The sequence below is a fragment of the Pundamilia nyererei genome, unplaced genomic scaffold, assembly GCF_000239375.1.
Source record: "Pundamilia nyererei isolate P.nyererei 1_Seehausen unplaced genomic scaffold, PunNye1.0 scaffold00464, whole genome shotgun sequence".
Lineage (NCBI taxonomy): Eukaryota > Metazoa > Chordata > Actinopteri > Cichliformes > Cichlidae > Pundamilia > Pundamilia nyererei.
Window position 1 is genome coordinate 196,996 of NW_005187865.1, and position 19,800 is coordinate 216,795.

The 19,800-nt window shown below is 42.0% G+C and overlaps 1 protein-coding gene across 2 annotated transcripts in view; it reads right to left on the bottom strand.

Moving 5' to 3' along the window:
* Positions 1 to 277: 277 nt before the first annotated feature.
* LOC102212984 (uncharacterized) overlaps positions 278 to 19,800 on the bottom strand; it is a 35,387-nt gene continuing 15,864 nt past the window's right edge. Inside the window, exons 2-8 of one of the 2 annotated variants that reach the window (XM_013916107.1) lie at positions 12,652 to 13,695; positions 10,485 to 10,699; positions 9,975 to 10,184; positions 7,708 to 8,270; positions 7,017 to 7,108; positions 4,210 to 4,295; positions 278 to 2,338 (exon numbers count right to left, since the gene is read on the bottom strand). In XM_013916107.1, the coding sequence (XP_013771561.1) occupies positions 2,332 to 2,338; positions 4,210 to 4,295; positions 7,017 to 7,108; positions 7,708 to 8,270; positions 9,975 to 10,184; positions 10,485 to 10,699; positions 12,652 to 13,695 (2,217 nt within the window). In that variant the 3' untranslated portion in view covers positions 278 to 2,331. Of the gene's footprint in view, positions 2,339 to 4,209; positions 4,326 to 7,016; positions 7,109 to 7,707; positions 8,271 to 9,974; positions 10,185 to 10,484; positions 10,700 to 12,651; positions 13,696 to 19,800 lie in introns of those variants that run through there. The other variant, XM_013916108.1, reaches the window with a different exon arrangement.

The window sequence follows — 19,800 nt, forward strand, 5'->3', positions numbered from 1 at the left end:
GATATCCCATAATAAATGTGCTTCATCCTAATCCGAGTGGGTGAGTCCCACCCTGTGAACACACAGTGGAAATCTGCAGATCCAGACTCCAGGTTAGCTCTTCTATGCTTGTTGTGTTATTTTGAAGTACATTTCTCCTGAAAGTGTTTAGAACTAAAACAAAATTAAGACCAAGTACAGCTAAATATACAATGCAGCAGTTCACTTCGTTTACTTGGTGTTTCTAGTTGTGTAGGTGAATGTGGTTGATGGAGAATAAAGAAACGCTGAGCACCACTCAGGAGTTATGCTTTATTTAAGATCACCACACCTTTATTTGGCAATAATAAATGAGTGAATGTGGATGCAAACAAACTAATACACATAAATAACACGTATGAGGGAAACATCTGTGACTCCACACTGAAGATCGGACCTTTGCACCAGCTGAGAAGTACATCTGAAATCTAAATTCTATTTATTTCCAAAACTAAACAAAATTAAATGCAAAAACAACAAAACTTAAAGTAAAACTGCAGCCAGGTGTGGATGTGGACTCAAATCCTTGAAATTACAGGCTGATCACTGAGTGCACAGTACAGTGTAATCCAGGTTATAATACAGTATCACAGCAACACAGAAACATGCTGACCCTTCATACTGTTCTCACAGAGTGCATTCAACACATCTCAGAATTCATAACACAGAGATTTAAGCAGCATATTCAGACTTCCCAAAGCATTAACACAGCATCTAAGTGCAGTCTGCGACCTCTGTGACCTCTGATCAGGGGGTGGGGGTGTACATTTTGCACTTTGAGTTGAATTTTTAGTTGCATTTGTTTTCTGTATTTCAGTTTCCAATATGTGGTCAGCAAAAGGCCATTTCTAGCAGTAATAACTGATATATGTGTGAATAATCCGACATTATTATTGTAGGGTCTACCTTACAGTGTTGTTTGATGCTGTATAAATAAAATTGAACTAAATCTCCAACAAAAATCTTTAGATGGACAACACTGATGTATTAATTATCCTGGTAATCTAACAAGGTCTGAGCCATCGTAGGTGGTAGACCTACCTTAACCGTATATTTTGGAGTAAGGCAAACTGAATGTTTTGGGGAGGAAAAAAAAAAGAATAGTTGTGACAGATTTATTAAATTAGGACTATTTTCTTTGTAGCATGGTTGCTACTGCTTCATTTCCACGAGTCACTGACAGTGTATCCAGGGTCAGGGGTCAGACGCCAGTCAGCATTATCTTTGGATTGAAGTCGTCTACTTTCATTCCAGAATTCCAGCTTTCCAGTCAAAAGCTTTTCCAGCTTTTAGCTGTTCCACAAGGGTGTGTATAAAGACTGATGCTGTTCACTACGGCCGTTATTGTTATATTACAGCTTAACTGAAGCCAGTGATGGTTTTGTGGTCAACACCATCTTTTCAGGTGGAGGTTAACATTGCCAGAATATGTGCAGTGCGGTGGAGTAGGCGGTTAACAGCTGGAAGCTGATTGGAGGAGATACATCACCAAAGAGCCAAATGCACTGTTAACATTTGAGCACTAATATTGCTACATGGATTTAAAGGAAAATATTAACTGAGTGAAAAATCTGAACAGCATAGTTCCTTATGTTTATTAGTAACTGGCCAGTGTGTTAATCACACAAGACGGAGCATGTCAATCAAGCACCTAAAAATGGACCTCTGTCTTATTTAAAAAATTACCACTAGCATACTGATCAGAGTGGCTGGTGAAAAATACTCAGTGGGAAAGTTTTTTTGCAGCCTTCTATTAGCAATCTTTCTATTTAAGGTACTTAAAGCTTCGCCTTCAATTTCAAGTTGAAACTATAACAACTGTGGATACAAAGCTAATTATAGTATCTAACAACACCTTCAGCACTTGAAAAGTAGTATTACTTTAACATTGTCATAAAAAGTTGTAAATGTAGGATTAAAATATTAGGAAGGTAGGGCAGAAGGTAAAGAAAAGGTAAGCCAAACTACTATAATCTACTGAGCTGTGGATCTAGCTTCAGGTTGCACAGTGACTCGCAGGTTTAGCTAGGTAGTTTGAGATACTGTAATATAGTTTATTCAGTAACACACTGCAGTGTAGCACAGCTAAAATAAAGTGATCCCAAACAATCTGCTGCATTCCTGTCTGGTGTTGTTCCCCGTGACAGAGAAATCCTGCATCCTGAGCTGACTTGAACGCACCTTTTATCCAAACTAGTGGACGTACTCTGGAGTCATACTGCAGAAGCCAGAGCCACTCATGTGTAAGTCCCATGTGTAAGGAGGATGGATTGGTATGCACTCGTGCACATATGCACACACCACACGGAAATATCAGCTTCTAAAAAACATGGAAAGTTTTCAATAATCTTACCATCACAATATGTTATAAACCTTTTACAAATAAAAGTTTTAAGAATTTATAAGCACTGCTCAGTTCATAAATATATGCAGCAAAAATACAATACGATAAATCTCTCTTTGTAAGAATCAAGACAGGCGATAAAAATCTGTAAAAATATTGACTAGATCTTGTGGTCAGAGCTGTGACGAGCCCTCGCCTCCATAACTGGAGCCATACAGGGTTTGGCCAGGTTGTATCACTCCAAGAGAAGCGTGTTTGTCTGGGGATGATTATAAAGCTCAAACAGCACGGGGACACGGCCGTGCAAACGTTTGTTTCAGCTTGAGATCTTTCATCCATTTTATAGATGGAAGTTGTTGGTGAGGCATTAGCTACAAGCTATCTGGCAACATATTCGAATAACTGTTGTCCTCTTTTAACTTTTTCACTTCTCTTCAGTTCCATTGCACAGTAATCCTTTTCCTGAGATACATCTTTGTTCCTTATTTGTTTTACTTCAGGATGAAACACAGGCTCTATGATGTCCATTTTTTGTATGATGGTGTGAAGTTAACCTAAACTAATTAACTTATCTACAGTCTAGATAAGAGTAGACTCCGTCCTTATACCTTGGACTCTCGGGGGATAGCTAGGCTCATGATGGAAAAAAGCCTGTGGCACACACAACAACACAGGTTGCAGAGCAGAAATTACACATTTTCTTTTGGTTCCTAAAGTAAAAAGGCTGTAGGCCAACTACTGAGAGGATGAAAACAATACAGTGTGGATGCCAAAGGCAAACTATTAATGTTTAAAACTAAAGGGGGAGGATCCATCATGCAAGGGCAAGTTTCCCTTTATGAGCTGCTCTCATCGAGATCATGCAGCCACTTAACAGAAGCTACTTAAACTGTTTAAAACACTAACAGCTTTCCTCAAAATTGACACGTGTGCCAATAAGGGCCTAAAGGAAGGTAGAGTGTATATTTAACACACTGATCAGAACCTGTGCTAACAGCTGACCTTCATCAAAGAAGCAAAAGTAGCTCTTTAGGAAACCTGGGACATCCAAACTGTTTGGATCAATGGCTCATTGTAACACTTCATTAAGGCAGTGATTTTCAAAGTTTGGCGTGGCACCTTTAAAATACATGAACTGTTATTGTGAAGAAAACAACATGCAACATCTTGTCTGCATCTCTGCAATGCATAGCTACAATATTTTCACATATAAAGTCATTAAAATCGAGCATGTGACTGCCAAGAAGTAAAATTGAAAATCACTGCATTCGAGTCAGTCATTCACATAAAACAGATGTCAATAAATAGTTCTACTAGTGCCTTATCTAGCTCAGCCATATCTAGTTATCAAAGTGCTGTAAATATCATATATCGAGGAGAAAATCACAAATGTTAAAATGTGAAAATTCACATTAAATATCACATGTTAAAACCAGTGGGATTAGCATGACTGCAGATTAAGACTTATATATACTTATGTTTGTTATACAGCTTTAGGTAATCTGTCCACAGGAATTATTATATAAAGGAAAAAGTGACGTTACAGGCAGGTCCAATGTGTCGGACTCTTTTAGATAGTCTGACTTTTAAAGCCACTGAGACATTGTGAGAAAACCAGCTCAGGTAAATTACTGAAATCATTGAAACTGAGAAACAGTTCTCTTCTTCTGTGGTGTCCAGGTGAAAAACCCACATTTGAGCTATAACCCATAGCTCTGACAAATGTTGTAAAACACATTGGCTGCCGATACAAGGGACTGACTGAGAGCAAAACTAAGGAAGAAACAGGCAGGGGACTTGATTTTGGCTTTTACAATGTCTGACAGCTGAGCAGTACTGTTGCTTACTTCTTCTGATTGGCTAGTAGGGAGGCCTCCCATCGTTGTGCCATGGCATTTTGCTGTCGAGGCACTGAAGAGAGGGAAGGAGGGAACTGGAGGGAGGGGAAGACTCAGCTGAACCACTGGAGCAAAGATGGATGGATGGATGATGGAGGATGGATGGATGGATGGATGGATGAATGATGGATGAATGATGGATGGATGGATGGATGGATGAATGATGGATGAATGATGGATGGATGGATGGATGGATGAATGATGGATGAATGATGGATGAATGATGGATGGATGGATGATGGATGGATGGATGGATGAATGATGGATGAATGGATGGATGGATGATGGATGGATGGATGGATGATGGATGAATGATGGATGGATGGATGATGGATGGATGGATGATGGATGATGGATGGAGGATGGATGGATGGATGGATGATGGATGATGGATGGAGGATGGATGGATGGATGGATGATGGATGATGGATGATGGATTGATGGATGGATGGATGGATGATGGATGGATGATGGATGGAGGATGGATGGATGGATGGATGATGGATGGAGGATGGATGGATGGATGATGGATGGATGATGGATGGATGGACATTAGAGAGAAAGAAAAATGAAGAGAAGATGTAACAGAAATGCTGGATAAAGTGATGTAGGTGTAATGGTTCGATGAAATGAGGTAAATAATGAATATATTTGCTAAATTGTGAACTGGTGAATGAAAGGTGCGATCAATCCAACTGATTGATGAGTCAGAAAGGTAGGGTAAAAAATGAGTGAAACAATGTGCATGACATATACAATGGGTGATGTACAAACGAAAGTCAGAGTGACAGTTTAAACAGCATCATTACATTCTCTGCTATCATGCACTCTATAAACCATTACTTTGGAAATGACCATTTAACTGTTTGACAGCAACTGTATTTTAAAATAAAAGAAAGTTTAGAAATCATTTGTTTGTGGCCACCTTAGAAGCCTGTGGTACATAATCTGCTGATGAAGATAGAATAATCATATTTAAGCATTAAATAATAGTGAAAATTGTTTGAGGCGCATTCATGGTTTAGTCAACTTAGAAAGATGATAAGAGAGGAAGAGCCTAGGTAAAGTAAGCAGTTATTAAAGTTCCTGCATTTAATGCACTTCATATGGGGCAGCTATGAATTATTTTTTCTCTGATGGTTAAAATTTTATTTCTGAAGAATTTCTCGTTAAAGTTAAAAGAAAACCTCAATTTAGCTCTGACTCTCTGTCAGCCTGGCTCCGGTGCTAAAAACAAACTCAGGGTTGTTCTTGTTATTAGTGACTAGGGCTGCCACTAATTTAATAGTCAGCGCGTCGTTTGAAGCTTTGCAAGATCCTGAAAGACGCAGGAATAAGTAGTACGATTTAAGTGTGTAATAACGGACTGAAACAGAAGATGGCAGCACTGCATGTACAAGGATGCCAGCTGCCGTTAAACACCGAAGAAGAAGAAGCAACTCCGGTATCGTAGCTGTGTCCAAATTCAGAGGCTGCATCCTCCTGAGGCCGCATTTGTAGGCCAAATACGTGACAGCAACACGACGAAGGCTGTCCAAATTCGTAGACTTCTCCAAATGCGGCCGACAAATGCGTCCTTCATTTCCTCCGATTTGAAGGAGTATCCTTCGTGGCCCAACCTATCCCAGAATTCATAGCATTTCCAACAATGGCAGCATACTTAGTTTTAATATTACTCTTATTACTCTGTCTGGGTCACAAAATAAACTTTTAACATATTTTCAGGCGAGAATGTAGCTGTGTAAACTTCAAATATCTGTTCGGTTTATCAAGACATCACATATTTGTAAAAGTGACGTTTTCGGAGACGTCTGTTACCCACCAGCTCGATAGCTGACCGGGAGTTCAAGGCTCACTAGAGCCGACGAGAACAGCAAACTCCCGGCACATTGCTTTCAAACCCACACGATCTTTCGCTACTCAGGTTAAACATGATGTAAGTCACTTAGATAACTTAAACATTTTATTGTTTGGCTTTTTTCAGTTTTATTTGCTATAATTTTCACAAACGTCAGAAGACTGATTAAACAGAAGTGTGAGATGGTCGAGAGCTTACTCCTCCAGTGTCCTGTTATATTTTAGATAGCAAGGAGCAGACGGCTGAGTTTATTAAACTCCATCGAGACAATCTATCTATCTATTTTTAGTTAGCACACACCTGAAACACTTCAAGCTGTAAGCTAATGATAGTTATATGAGAGCAGATTCATGCTGGTGCAATATGCTGTACGTTTCACGTCCAATGGATGATGATCTGATTAGTCGACTAATCGCAAAAATAATCTGTGACCAGCCGACTATCAAAATAATCATTTGTGGCAGCCCTATTAGTGACGAACAGGAAAATGTCCTAACTTCCCAAACGTATTTTTAAAAAAGTTTTTACAGGTCAAATAAGGATCCTGTAAATGAGTGCAAAGCCTTAGAAGCTGTATGCTTAAAATTTTTTATGCATTATATCAGAGACAGTCATCTCTTCTTTTCAGAGGAGCAATGATATCCAGGGTCATAAGCTGTTTGTATGACTTGAAACATAAGATACTGTCAGTGCTGGGGTACTATATATGAACTATATATGAACTATATATGAACTATATATGAACGTCAAGTGGTTTCATTCAACTGAATAAGACGAAACATGCTCATTTGTATTAGAGGTGTGCATAATGATTTCCAGACTTTGGTGCTGACACAACTTTGTCTTCTACAACAGCTGTAGAGTGCATGCATATGAATGTGTGTGTGAGTCTGCCAACCTTGTGGTCACAAGACAAACTGGATCGCTCTATTTTGCGGGTCCTGGAGGGGGATGACGGGGAGGAGACGCTTCTGTCTGGAACCACTGACACTGGTATCAAAACAGAGGAAGTTCCCACAGCATCATCAGCATATATGAATTAGGGCCTAATTGAGAACTACACAGTCTATAAGACATTTTTCTAACATTTCTTTTCAGATCCGGAAACACTTATAGATGCTTGTTGGGAAATTTTCCCAAGATGTCACCAATCATAAAAAAGGGAGTCCTCATTAAAGCCTTTAGTGGTGAAGCATACATCAAAGGCTGATTTATGTGTCATATTGGTAACAGATTAACACTGTGCTGTTGACCTGTTTGACTTAGCAATTGTTGTTTTCACTCAGCAGTGAAAACTGTTAGTGTTGGCTAACATCATGAACATACGGAGCCCCACAGGGGACATGGGAGAAAAAAAAATTAAGACGGACTTTTGCGAGATCTCGCACTCAGAAAGAGAAAGAGAAATTTGTTAGAAACTTAAATGTGGACTCTTTTACCTATCTATGCCTAAGAACACGGTCTTACATTCAAACACATTCAAACACTGACTCATTTGAATAAATCTACAATAAAATAAAAGGTTTCTAGTATGTTAGGTTGTGTGCTTCCTACATCATTAGTGTTTTAGTTGTGTGGATGATACATACCGTTGTACGTAACATTATCACTCAGACCCGGAGACACCAAAACAGTATCGTACCGCTCTCTCCCTCTCTTCCACTCCTCCTCTCTTTTCCTCCTCCACATCTCCTCCCTCTGCCTTTTCCACTCCTCCTCCCTCTGCCTCACCATCCTGATCTCTTGCTCCACCAGTGACTGGCTGCTGAGTGAGCGCAGCTTGAAAAAAGGATTTGACGTGAAGGTGCTCTCCTGCGGTTCCACGGACAGTTGGGTGGAGCTTAGGCAGAACTCAGACGCACTGCGAATGATCAGATTGGAGGTTTCTACAACAATGACATTAGCGGAAGGCACTGCATCTGAATTTGCTGGCCAATCGGAAAGGCCGCCGATTGCAGAAGAGAGCAGACGATTCCTGGAGGCAGGGCTAGAGGAATCAGGCTCCAGGATGATGACATTGTTAGCCGTCATTTCATGGTAGACAGATCGGGGAAGGGACGAGGAACAGGAAGGAGTTGGGGAGATGGAGAGTGTCGGGGTGCGGCAGGCTGGAGGTCTGGGTGGAGATCGTCCTGTCTGCAAGCTGGATGGCCTGCATACAGAAAAGAACAATGTGAATGTTAAGTGTTTTGAATGGAGGGGTTTTGGGTCATTTTGACAAATATTCAGAATCCTTTCTGAATTATTCTGTCTAAAATGTGTTTCTACAGTAGAACTATCACTCTTCTATGCACTTCTTTTAACTCAATAGGTTGGGTTTATTTTGGTTGTAGGGTGATGGGTACAGACAGCAATTTTAATTAGATTTCACTTCTTAAAAGCTTAATCAAATGATTACCTGCCCAGCAATAAACAAACATGTACAACCTTCACTGGGACACTAACAGTTACATTTGATGGAAGCCAAACCAGAGCTTAACGAAGAGAAATAAATAGACAAATGCTTGCTATCACAGACACCATGGCAACTTTAATGTCAACTTTTATTAGGGGTCTGCGTAAAAATGAACATCGATGTGAAAGTGCTGCTAACCTGGCCAGCAGGAGGTACAGTAACTCAAGAGTCAGCATGCTTGACCCATGGCCTCAGTAAACACTTTCATGATGAGTTTATCGTTTCAGTTTCTCATTGAATAAAATTAATATTATATAGATATTGTAAATGGTGGCCTCCAATAAAGTAAAATAGACAAAAATGTGGACACTTTATGACTGACAAGCACATACAAAAGGGCAGTATCCTTATTTCACACTCAGGTCCATCAAAATCACTTGAAAAATCTAGTTCTAACAGGGTATTCCCCAAACTTGAATACCCTGCAATCAGAAAAAAAACAGTTCCTACTCCTTATAGTTAATCTTCAATTCTATCTACAGGGTGGGCCATTTATATGGATACACCGTAATAACATGGGAATGGTTGGTGATATTAAAGTCCTGTTTGTGGCACATTAGTATATGTGAGGGGGCAAACTCCTCAAGATGGGTGGTGATCATGGTGGCCATTTACAAGTCGGCCATCTTGGATACAACTTTTTTCAATAGGAAGAGGGCCATGTGACACATCAAACTTATTGGTAATGTCACAAGAACAACAATGGTGTGCTTGGTTTCAACGTAACTTTATCCATCCATGTAGCCATCCATCCATTCACCCATCCATCCATTTATCTAACCATGCATCCATGCATCCATCCATCCATCCATCTTTCCTTATATCTATCCATCCGTCTGTCCATTTATCTAGCCATCATTTATTCATCCATCCATCCATCATCAAGGCTGCCCAGACTTCCCTCTACACCTCAGCCACCTCCTCCAGCTTATCCGTAGGAACATCGAGACATTCCCACAACATATAAGAGTTGTAATCTGTCCAGCATGTCCTGGGTCCGCCCTGGGGCCTGCTCCTTATAGGACATGTCTGAAACACCTCTCCAGTGAGGCATCCACCTCAATAGGCTGCTTTCAATGCGGAGGAGTAGCGGCTCTACTCTGCACCACTCGATCTGAGCTCCTCACCTTATTTTTAAGGGAGAGGCCAGCAGTCCTTCGAAGAAAGCTCACTTCTGCCGCTTGTATCCATAATGTCATTCTTTTGGTTACTACCAGAGCTTGTGACAGTTGAGAGGCAAGGCTTTCAAATGAATGAAAATTCTGTCTAGGTGCATTTAAGTGCCTTTGAGATCATAAGGACTGCATTCTGTTGCTATGTGAGTTTTCATGATTGCACAATACAGCAGAGCCAATTACTGCTGGTGTGTAGTGGTAGACTAGGACTTTTTGGCTGCTGTACCTGGGTATTGGGAGGCCATGTGCAATCATCCCCCTCTCCCTGCGGTGTCGTTCCTCTCTCTCTAGAGTCAATCGGATCTCTCTCTCCACTGCAGTCTCAGGCTCCTCCAGGGTGCTGCGGTATGACGAATCATCCAGACCTGAGTCCTCTGAGCTAGGGGACAGGGTGGAGGACAGAGGAGGTTCCCTGGGCATGGGGATTTGAATTTCCCTTGTATAGGACAGGAGGAAACCACACTCAAGTTGAGAAGGATGTGAAACCTACAGCGTTCTAGCTACTTGCTAAGTGTACTATGTTGGCTGAAGGACTCATCTTGTTAATGTGGTGCATTGTTCTTTGTTTTACTGCTGGGCATGAGCCCTGAAAACTATTCCACTGTCACTCTACAGCGTCTGTTAGCACTATAAATTGTGTGACGCATTTTTAGGTTGAGTCCTTGAAACCTCAACGAAGGCTGTAGTAGAAAATATTTACGGTGAGGATGACTAAGACTCCAGGGTGAAGATTTACCTGTGTTTGAGCCGGGGACTGCGAGTGGGGGGATACAGTGAGGAGTGGGTGCCCTGGAAGCTCCCCTGAGCTCTCAGTCCCGGTTTTGGGATAGGCTGACCTTTGACCTCTTCTTCCATCTTCTTCCACTGCTGACGGGCCAAAAGAAAGTCCACATGCTCAGTAGAGACATTTTCACTTTGGGTCTCTTCATGCACGCAGAAATCTACAGGGACCTGACGGGAGAGATTAAATGTGGGGTTAGCAAACAGCCAGTGACTCTTTGACTCAGCTAGAGTCCGACAGCCAGGCTGGGCATATCAGTCAGGTGTTGGTCAGGTGAACCATCTGTCACATGACTCAGGCTCTCCTCCAGACTGTTTTCATTCATACAGTGCTTTATACACTCAAACATTAAGGTTAACAGATGGAGTTTCCAGTTTCAGTGCAGTTAGTTAAACAACAAAAAAACACTTACTGTTTAAAGGACTGTTGGGATTTCTTTCTATCTGTAAGGCTAATGTCTCATAATTAGCATCACATATCTGTGTTTTGTCTAATACTGCTCACAGTGTATTGCAGAACAGTTTTGGATTCATTCTGATAGCGACAGACTGAGACCCCGTCACAAGGGCAGGGATAGCTTAGTAGGTAGAGTGGTGGCCCCATGATCGGAAAGTCAGGGGTTCGACTCCACTGAACGGCTACCCTGAGGTACCCCTGAGCAAGGTACCGTCCCTACACACTGCTCCCCGGGCGCTGCATTGGTGGCTGCCCACTGCTTCACTGGGTGAATGGGTTAAATGCAGAGGAACTATTTCCCTATGGGGACTAACACGCACACTTTATTATTAAGAGTGTGGACGAGGTTGTAGTACCTACAAGACAACAAGGCCATACATCAGACCTGATGGAGGACAAGAGGTAGTTGCCATGGTGATGGGTGAAGTGGCATCTCCAAATAAGGAAATGCCCAGAAAGATGCAGAAGAAAAAATGTGAGTCAAAGTGCTGGATCTCAGCCCGATAAATAGAACTGTGGCTTTCCTCCAATTTTTGACCAATCACCTTAGAGCCCTGTTTACCACACATAATAAAAGCATTAGTGTCTGAGTGTGGGGCTCTTTGTTCATTTGGGTCTCCTGAGCGAGCAGAAAGACACACAGCCTTTTGTCTCTGAGCCAGAGAGACTGAGGTCCATTGAAATTTTAACCGTTTTCATAATAAACTGTGAAAACTTACAACATATTTGTCTTCTCTCTCATAAAAACCCTACAGGACAGAGAGAAATGGACAGCATGTCCTTGGTTTCGTATAAAACTGATATAGATATAGACCGAGTTTTAGTTTTAATGAGTTAATGGTTCTGTTACTAGTTAGCTAACAGAAAGCAGCAACCAACCAACTCAGTGACATCACGTTCTGTATTGGTACAAGACGGCGCTAAACTTGTTCTAAAAACTTCAAACACGTATTTTTAAATCCAGCTTCACAGTCAGTGTTAAACCTATGACAGTATGTGAGAGCAGGGATCCACAGTGTAAATTAGCCTTTTCATGTCACCTTTGAGTGGGCTATGCTATCACTTTCAGCTGTGGTTGCACAGTTTGGACACAAGGTGGCAGCGATGATCTTTATTCCCTTTTCTTGTTAAAATGGACATGTTTGTTATAATGCAGCAATGAATACTTCTGAGATTTGTCTGTGTTATAACTGCAGAGTTCGCTTTAGTTGATGCTTGAATTAATGTCCTAGAATTCTGATACAAACTACGAGTGCTAATGCTGGGTGATGGGTTCAAGGCTCTTACAGTCATTGCACATGTTGCAGCTCCCTCTATCAGACACTGACAGTGCAGTTTTGGGTGGTACAGATGAAAAGTGTCAGAAACTGTAACAGATGAGTGACAGAGACACAGCTCCATCTACTGTTGGCTAACTGACAGGCACCCTGTTAAGACCAGAGTTTATAAAGCTCATGTGTGCCTATACTGTACCTGCTCTGGTTTAAGTTTAGGCTTTTCTTTTTAGAGATAGCTTAAGGGGAGCTTATTGCATTTTGGCAAACATTTTTTGTTGTCATAATTCATCTCTGTTAAATGTCTGGTGAAAAGTGTTGAACCAAGTTAAAAGCACAAAGAAAACACCGCCGTGTCTCTGCATCAGGCTACATATAAACAGCAAACTCACCTTCTTGTCAGGGTCTGTGGAGCTTGCTGTGGAGCTGACTGAAGGAGACCGTAGGAAAAGATCTCTCCTCAACCTCATCTGGTCTTCATCATCATCCTTTCTTCCCACCCTGTACTCCTCCACCTCTCTCTTCTGCGCTTGATTTTTTGCATCTGCTTTGACTTCATTGTCTTCTTCCTCTCTTTTGGCCTTCTCCTCTTCTTCAAATCTTGCATCTTTCTTCCTCTCCTCTTCGATCTGGCTGGTGATGTCAGAGGGGGCAAAAGCTGACCACTGGTCCTCACCTGCATCGCTGTCTGAGTACACGATGACACGCTCTGCTTGGAGGCAGTCACTGAGGTGGCTGTCACTGAGGTCATCCCTGATTGTGAAGTCGGGACCCCAAACTTCTTGTGACACAGCCTCCAGAGGATGTGAGGTGGCGCCTAGTGGCTCAGATGGTGAAGGACACAGCAGACTGTCTGAGGGGAAGAGGAGATCTGAAAGGACATCTTCTTTTGCCTCTTCCTCTATTCCTCTGATCCAGCTATCCTCTTCTTTTGTTCCTGGATCTTCTCCCTCTTCTCCACCCCCCACCTCCCCACCCTCTGTATTCTCTCTGCTTTCATCGTCTCCCTCTGTCTCTCTTCTTCCCCAGCTATCACTCTCTGTTTCTCTTTCGTTTCCATCTTCTCCCTCTATTTCCCCTCTCCCTTCATCCTCTCCTCCTTCACTTTCACTGAGGTCTCTTCCTTTCTCATCTCCCATCTCAAAAATGAGATAGTCACACTCATCTCCTTTCCTATTTTCTCCTCCTACAGCCTCGTCTTCCACCCTACGGACCCCAGGAAGACACAGTTGGTCCTCTTCCTGGTTGTGGCAGCTAAAAAGGCTCTCTCTTTCTATGTCTCTTAGCGGTGCTGATGAGCTCATCTCCATGGTAACTGCACTGACTAGCGGTGGGGGAGAGGGAGGGCAGACGGGGTTATTGCGGCTGGAGCTAGTGTTGTCGTGGTTAGCGTCTGTTAGCTCAGGTGTTGTCCTCCTTAGCCCAGTCGTAGCTCTCTGAGGAAACATACGTGTAGTTGTAATTCATTTTGTGGTTATAATGGAGCGGAAATAAAAAATAATAATACTTGGATTAAAAACATGAAGTCAATTCAAAAGTCCAATCTACTAAAATCTCATAATTATGATAACAATGACGGCTTATGGGTTTGCATTCTTTCCAATGAGCAGCAGTGACCAACGTGCATAAAGGAAGCCTGCGAGAGTTCAGGCTAATAGGTAGATGGATACACATGGATGTCACACAGTGACACCCAGAGGAGGATGACAGAGTCAAAGAGGGCTATCTGAACTCAACCCTGAACTACAGGACTGCTTTCCTGCAGAATCTCACAAAGCAGACGTTGGTGTGAATCATGGATGAAAGTGCTCCTGTCACTGCTGTGCTTAGCAGTACGAGGTTCTAAAGGAAAAGAAAGCATACCTGGTGCACTAACTGGTCAGAGGGCCCGGTGGCGCCAGTGTCCGGCAGCCTCGCCTCTGTCAGTGCGCCCCAGGGTGGCATAGAAGTTAAAACTGGTAAATCTTTAGCAGCTGCACAGGTATGCACACGAGTAGGTGGAGACCAAACACAGAGCTAAGATTAAAGTAGAAACACTTGGTTAATTCAACACACACTGAGCTACACTGTAACTACATGTAGCTGCCATCACCAGTGTGTGAATGTGTGTGTGAATGGGTGGATGACTGGATATGTAAAGCGCTTTGGGGTCCTTAGGGACTAGTAAAGCGCTATATAAATACAGGCCATTTTAACCAGTTCTGATAGTGAAAAACAGCTCTTCTTACTAATGCATATACAGGAAATACTTAAGCAAGGGCAGGGGTTACTGGAGGTGGACAGGCTGCTTCTGATTGGAGGCTGTTAACATTATAAATTTCATTTAATTTCGTGTCAGCTTAGCAATGGTTTAATCTACATCACAGTTACTCAGTTAATAACACTGAAAACACAGCAGGGAATAACTCTCTATGAGAAAAGTCACAGTTTTAACTTGGTATCTCAAATATGTGTTTCCCCTCACTGGGCCCACGTCCTCATTTGAGGTTTGATAGCGTTTTAGTAGGTAAAGGTGAATGGCTTGGACAAGAACTGAGCTGCGGTTTGGGGAAGACCCTGACCGGGCCTGGCAGGTCCCCATGTACTAAATAGAATTGAAGAAGCTAAAGAATTTAACAAGGCAGGGAGGGTGGGACACGTAAATGAGAATGAACAGCTTGTAGAACTGGGGGAACATACATAGATGAGAACTGGAAGGAGCATATTTGGAGGTGTGGTCCTGCTCCTGAAATTCTGATACTTTATCTCCAATTTAGAATTTGACAATCACTCTAGTTAAAGTCTGCTTCTACAGTAACCTGTATTTGGTGTTACAGGTCTGTTACATAATACATGAAGGATCAGTGCTAATCAGAGATTATAGATCAGAAACATCATGAGAACCTTGGATGGAGGTGGTCTGCAAAGTGGTTTGCAGATGGGTAACAACTGTGGGTAGGCTAAAGCATCTTATCGCCTGTTTGAATTTATCACCCTACATGGTTTAGTAAATTAGAAGTTAAAACTGGTAAATCTTTAGCAGCTGCACAGGTATGCACACGAGTAGGTGGAGACCAAACACAGAGCTAAGATTAAAGTAGAAACACTTGGTTAATTCAACACACACTGAGCTACACTGTTAAACTTACACTATAATAAGGCATATGCAAATATACAATTACTCAACAATTACTGAATATATTTGAATATATAACCGTCCACATACTCATGAGTACATCAAGGTACAGTACTGCACATGGCCTCATATGTTTAATGAGATAAACTCAAGCCATCCTCTCATTACCATGGTGGCACTGCGTTGGCTGTGAGTGGGTTTGCATATTATTATGGTCTGTCGTTAAAAGCATGTGCTGGTGACAGATGGGAGGTGTTGCTATGGTAACACTAAGTATAGCTGCAGAGGCAGGCAAGCTGCTAAAGTCAGTTCCTTTTCAGTTCAGTCCCACTGTGTGAAGAGAGATCACATATTATAGCCCATCACTTCTCCTTGGTTGCGTGAATAAAGTGACTTCATACAAAAACTTCTTTAGTTGCATAACAGCACATTTATGGTATAACATTCATAAACAGCAAACGTAGGAACTAAAATGACACCGAGCAAATATAAACTAAAACATATGAAGACAGAGTCCTCTGCATCAATGGCCCATGACATGCATACCTGCACCAATGTGTCAACTACAACACTGGATCAGTGCCAATGCAGCTATAGTTTGTAACAAGTTTGTGGCAGTAAAGTCATCAGAATTTCTCGGCGGAGTAATGCTTTTTTTCATGCAGCACCTCTCTGGTTTCTAAAAGTTCTACCCAACAGGATTTATCACAAACACTTATGAAGATGACCTGTTTCTTGTCCTCTTCTGCATTTCCAGCACTGGAAATGATTCCAGATGGCATAAAGTCCATGAGTGAAAGGGGCTTTAGTTTTACTCAACAACCTCAATTAATTCTGATGTGATGAGTCTCTGAAGGCATTTACTTTGAAGAGATGTCATTTCCAGTATGCTGCATAACAGATGATTAACGTCTCTCTGCATCAATTAACATTAAGCCGTAGTACAAACTGAGTGAATGCGCATAGGCGGAAACATTTACTTACATTTTGATTCATAGGGGAACAAAATTACTTTTCACCCTGAGCTCTCACTGCTTTATTTAGACACGTTGTTCTATCCATGGCATTTTTAATCAAATTCATGGAAAAGGTTGGGTGCATCTACCAAGGCCAACCATCCCAGCTCACAAATCATTTACACTTTAACTATTAACCCTGCACTTCCAGCTTTCGTAATATTATGCATGGGTTTTAACTATGCTGGCAGTTAGCCTGTAACTGTTGTAGCCTTATTCTGCAATTCTTCCCCTACTTTAAGCTTTCCAAGTATAATAGCTGTCCATTGATTTTAGCTAACAGTTCATCTGTGGGCTTGCATGGATTCTGTCCAGAAACTCCAGTTTTATCCCACAGCCCAAAGACATAAATGCTAGGGACTGTTTATACTAAATTTTCCACAGGTGTGGATTTGAGAGTGTGCAGCTGTCTGTCTTTTTGTGCATCTGCTGTGGTGGACCTGTCCAGGATATACCCTGCATCTGCGTAAGGAGGTAAAAGCAAGAGGTAAAGTGGCGACTCAGTATTTAGAATTTCAATTGTTGGTTATGTTCATAGCTGAAGTGGAGTAGTGGGTTAAGGGTGTGGAGTGAAGGAGGCTGACCAGAACACATGAGCCGGCAGCTCAGGTTGAGGGAAGAAGCTGAAGCATCCCGACAGCACTGTAATTAGAAAAGCATGATTGGAAATAAAGCCTCCAATGATCTCCAACGCTGTGGATACAGGGTCCTCACTTTACAAGTGATGCTGAAACCCAGGCATTCTTGTACCCAGTCCGTCATGTGCATGGAGCAGGCAGCAGTGCACCAGCACCAGCTGTTGGAGGACAGGCTATGGTGGACCCTGGCTCGCACATACCCTTGTGTGGCATTGTTGGAGAGCGAGTGGGTGGATGTTAGGTAAGTGCATGGGGACTAGGGCTGGGCGATATGGCCTAAAATCCATATCGCGATATAATTTGAAGCATGTGCGGTAACGATATATATCACGATATATTCTTTTCTTCTGTATAACGTATTTTTCCACACTATAAGGCGCACTTAAAATCCTTTAATTTTCTCAAAAATCTAGAGTGTACCTTATGTATGAATTCTGGTTGTTCTTACTGACCTCGAACCGATTTTGGCTGCAGAAATCTGTTAAAAATGTTTTAGTACAACTTTGGTAAGCCGCACTGCTTGATGGATTGTCAGAGCATTACGGCTGCCGTAGTGAGGAGCTTCACGGAGGAATCTGGGTCCTAAACTCCGCTTCAGGTCCCAAAGTCAAACGAACACTGAGAGTTAAAAACGTCTAAATTCTTTCATCTTTAATTAAATCATCAGCGTTTCTGCTTTACCAGGTGTAACAATTAAGTTTAACATCCATGAAAACAGATTTATTAAATTTAACGGAGTTAGAAGTTAACAGGAAGTTAGCTCGCTAGTTTCCACCTAAACATGACATACCATGTTCTGACAGAGATTTTTGAAGCTATTTCAAATGTACAGCTCTGCTACCACTTCCAACATAAATGAAGACAGAAAACTAAACAGCAGTGACGTTTGTAGGGTTACTGAAGTTTGGCTAGCTGGTATATAATGTTGTGCTACGTGATTGCTAGCGACACAGCTATGTTAGCATAACATTAGCACAGTGAAGCAGGAGGATGAACGCCAACTTTTTTTTCCACTCGATAAAAGTTAACGTGAGGGATTCTGGTGGTCAGGGACAAATGCAATCGCATAGCAGGATGCTATACACGGGCCAAACTTCAGTCAGGAGAACAACTGAGATCATTCATCCACAATACGAGGTTAGTTATTAATATACAGCAACAACATGGGAACAGAACAGCTGCGAGAGAATCCAACATTAATGAATCAATGTTATGGAACGGCTGCGTGCAGACAGGAATAGGACCCAAGGTGCAGACACTCGGAGGCAAAACTTGAACTCAAAACAGCTTTAATGTTAAACTCAAATTTAACATAACTGGAAATATCAAAATAAACTTACACCGGAAGACTGACAGAACACACAGCTAGATAAACAGTAGATTGCAACAATGACAACCTGAAACACAGGGCTTAAATACATAGAGGGAGCAATCAGGGAATGGACAACTGGAGGGAAACACAGCTGGGGCAAATCAGAACTGACGAGACCAGGAAGCGTAAACCGAGACCAGGAAGCGTAAACCGAACACACTGAGATAAGACAGAGACCTTCAAAGTAAAACAGGAAACACATAACACAGACTGAACAAAGACAGACTCACATGCAGGCACTACAACAGAGGGAACAGAGACGTGGGACCAGGGCAGACACAGACACTGACTGGACACGGGGATATAGCGGACAGGGGAGACAGCAACTAAGGATTACACAGAGACAAACCATAAGACATGACTCTAACAAAAACCCAAAGACTAGAAATTATAAATAATATAATAAACTCAAAAACCCTGGGTCAATGACCCAGGCATCCTAACAGAATCAATGTTACGGAAGTGGAGGAAGCGCAGTTTTTGGCTTTCCCCATATCTCAAAAGTGCTTCATCTCTTTTCTATGACTGTCGCCCACCATAATTTGCAGATGATAATGGTTGTAGACACTGCGATGCTTTCGACCAAAACAGGCGCAGCTTGATGACATCATCAACATGCGCTATCGCAATAGAGCGGTATAGTCAAAATCTCTATCGTTGGCCAAATTTATATCATTTCTATCGTATATCGTTTATATCGCCCACCCCTAATGGGGACATAAACAAATATCCCATAGGCTGCGGTTAGCTCACACTGGATGCATCCCTTAATTGTGGTGACAGATTGGCTCGGGTTTAATAACCTGTTGGGAAAGTGTGTGGATGCGTTCATGACCTCACCAGAAAGGGATAGAAAATCCACTGGTCCCAGTTAAGCATGTCTGTGCACGAGCACCCAGAGCGATGTTAAAGCTGAGTGAAAGTCAACCCCAGCCTAACAGAAAGACCCTGAACTTCAACAGGTAACCAAGGCAGTAATGAGCAGTCAGGTTTCAGCCTTGATTTCTACCCGTTCATGTTTCTAAAATAAAATCCCTGTGTTGATTTTGCTAAGTCTCTTTGTGCTTGTGCTTTGGTTTTTGTGTTTGCTTTTGCATTTTGTCCTCAAAGCTGATTTTTTAAATCAGCAAATATGAGTATGTGTAAAGCTTTGAGCAAGTGTGATGGCTAGATGACTGGGTCAGAGCATCTCTAACACTACAGCTTTCATGTTCCAGGTCTGCAGTGTTTAGTATCTATCAAAAGTGTTCCAAAGAAGAATAGTGGTGAACCAGTGACAGGGTCATGGGTAACCAAGACTCACTGATGCACAAGGAGAGGGAAGGCTGGGCCGTGTACCGTATTTTCACGACCATAAGGCGCACTTAAAAGTCTTAGATTTTCTTCAAAAAGTACGGCGC